The 2,625-nt window shown below is 46.5% G+C and overlaps 1 protein-coding gene across 1 annotated transcript; it reads left to right on the top strand.

Moving 5' to 3' along the window:
• Window positions 1-1,285: 1,285 nt before the first annotated feature.
• LOC121460684 (homeobox protein OTX-like) lies at window positions 1,286-2,248 on the top strand. Its single transcript, XM_041671130.1, has one exon. The coding sequence runs from the start codon at window positions 1,286-1,288 to the stop codon at window positions 2,246-2,248; it is 963 nt and encodes a 320-aa protein (XP_041527064.1).
• The last annotated feature ends 377 nt before the right edge of the window (window positions 2,249-2,625 follow it).

Here is a 2,625-nt window from a genome sequence, read left to right as displayed (position 1 = left end):
GAGTGACTCCCTAGAATGGGGATTAAAGATTTGAGCCACCACCACCAGGATTTGTTTCTGTCTTGATTTTGTGCAGTCTAGCATGGCCTTGAACTCACAGAGATCCTTCTGCCTCTGTCTCCTAAATCCTGGGATTAAAGGTGTGTGTCATTTTCTGACCTCTTTTGGCTTATCTTTTCCCTTCTGATATTTAGACAAGCCCTATTAATTAAAACAAAACAAAATATCACTATAGCCAATTAATCGTAAATGCTGCCAAACTGGACAACATGTGGAACCCGAATTCTTTCTGGACATCAGCACCAAGAGGGCAAGGTCCTCTTAGTTTCCAATTTTCACAGAACCCTACTATGCCATAATAATTTGGAAAACACTCATTGAACACACCTTAATGCTAATACTCTGGAGAATGAATTAAGGTAGTGTCTGTGATGTTGAGTTCATCCTGATCAACATGGTAAATTTTAGAATAACTTGGCCTAATATAAAGACACTGGCTTAAAACAGAAATAGGACATAAAACAATTAAGATTGAATTAGTAGGATTAGGCCTACTGGGGTGGCTCTAATACTGAGGAATGTGGGTGTGGGTAATGAAATAGAGGGCCTGCAGGGTAGGAGGAGCCAAAGAGTGGGTGGAGCTTATTGAATTTTGACCTTGGAGAAGGTATTTAAGCACTGGTCCCTGGAGTAGTGATCACACCAAGACAGGAAGCTGAGCAAGGTGCAACAACCTACGGATTTCCTGGTGACTTGAGGCTGCAAGGAAGTATATATATGATATGTAAGTTGGGGGCTGCCTTGATGAGGGAGAGTAGGGGTTAAAGATCGAAGAGCCTTGGTAACACTCGAGAGCTGGTATATATGCTTGGGGTTTGAAGTTCCTCACATTCACAGCTCAATGGGTAGCGAGAGGCTTCTTTGAAAATTCAGGAGCTGCTTGCAAGTTTACCTCATAGATGTGACCACTGAGAACTCGGTGAGTGCAGATACTGGGGAAGCCAGGGAAAGAGTGCTGGTGAGACCCCAGGGTGCTGGGCCAGCATTTAGCATTGTTCTCCAGCAAAGGTACAGGCCGGGGCACAGTGATAGATAAGAAGCCTGTAGTACCTTGTGGCAAGGGAATAGTGATGTAGCTAGGGACTATGACAATTCTCTGATATTTGTCTGTTTTTAGTCCCAGTTTCTCCAGTGGAGAAATATCTTACGCTCAGAACAAATCCCTCTGTTGACTCCAGAATCTCAAGATCCCCAGCGATTACCATTGGTACCTGGTTTGAAAATGATGGGAGACTACAGTGTCCTTCCAAGTAACGAGCACTCTAGTTCTCCAGTGAACCCAGACTTTCAAGGTTCTTCTAGTATCTCATGTCCACAAGGTCTCCTCCCTTCTCAAGGCCCTCCAAGGTCACAAGCTTCTGTCAGTGATCTGAGGAAGCAACTGAGAAAACGCACGGTATTCAGCCAGGAACAAAAGCTTGTCCTGCAGGAATATTTTGATAAATGCATGAACCCAAGCCAAGAGCAATGCATGGCACTGGCTCAAAGATTTGGCTTGAAGGAGTCCCATATCAGGATGTGGTTCAAGAACAGACGAGCTAGAGCTAGACAGAATCTGAAGAATTCTCAAGAACTTCCTGGGGAGCCTGGCTCTGGATCTCATGATAGGCCTGCCTACCCTCAAGGTTCTGTCCCTCTTGTCGCCTCTGCCAATGCAGATTACTTGTGCCAGAGCCCTGAGCTCCAAAACCACCCATCCACTGTAAGCGAACCGAGTCTGCAAATGTCTCAAAGTCCCCTTATTCTACCAGGAGTGCTAATGCAATCAAGTCTCCAGGGACACTCAGATGATGAAAGAATTCCACGTCCCCACGTGTCCCCAGACCCATCAACGAAACCGAGTCCCCAATTGCTGGGAACCGGAACAGCGCTCTCTAGACACCAGATTCCCTTAATTTCCTCAGTGAGTTCGGGTTGTAAGGTTTCCCAAGTCCCTATTGCATCTTCAGATAAATGTGGTGACCAGCAAGTTCACCCTGAAGTTCCGAGGAAGCAACGGAGAGAACGCACCGTATACACCGAGGAACAAAAAGTTCTCCTCCAAAGACATTTCGATCAGGACAAGGACCCAAGCCTGCAGAAACGCATGGAGCTGGCACTGATGATTGGTGTGACCGAGTATGCGATTAAGATCTGGTTCAAGAACCAGCGTGCTAAGAACAAAAAAGCATCTGGGGGAAACTCATGAAGTCCTGCCAGAATCAAATGGAAGCTCAAAAGATGTTTCCGTGCCTACCCATTCTCAATGGCGCTTATCTGTTCCTGCCCTTGGAAATAGAGAGTCCACGTCTCTAGACACATCCACTGTGGACTTTAGTCTCCCACCCACCCTCAGCCTGCCAGCTTCTCTTCATGATGACCAGGCCATAGAGGATACCGGGTGTATTCGCCAAGAGGACCTGCTTGAACGTCAAGCTCCTGTTGTAGCTTGCAACCCTGGTCAACCCACAGTGGTTGAATCTCAACATTACTCAGCAGTGCCTGAATGGGAAGCCTCGATGGGAGGTCCAGTTTTCATCACAGAGGGAGTCTGTGGACCAAACAATGTTCAATACTTTTATCCGA

The sequence above is a fragment of the Microtus oregoni genome, unplaced genomic scaffold (assembly GCF_018167655.1).
Source record: "Microtus oregoni isolate MIOR12 unplaced genomic scaffold, Mior012 000021F_ref0000039, whole genome shotgun sequence".
In the NCBI taxonomy this organism is placed as follows: Eukaryota; Metazoa; Chordata; class Mammalia; order Rodentia; family Cricetidae; genus Microtus; species Microtus oregoni.
Note: the sequence above shows the minus strand (reverse complement) of the source record. Positions and strands in the feature narration are given on the sequence as shown.

Coding starts and splice junctions, on each gene's coding strand:
- LOC121460684 (XM_041671130.1), top strand. CDS start 1,286: ATGGGAGACTACAGTGTCCTTCCAAGTAACGAGCACTCTAGTTCTCCA.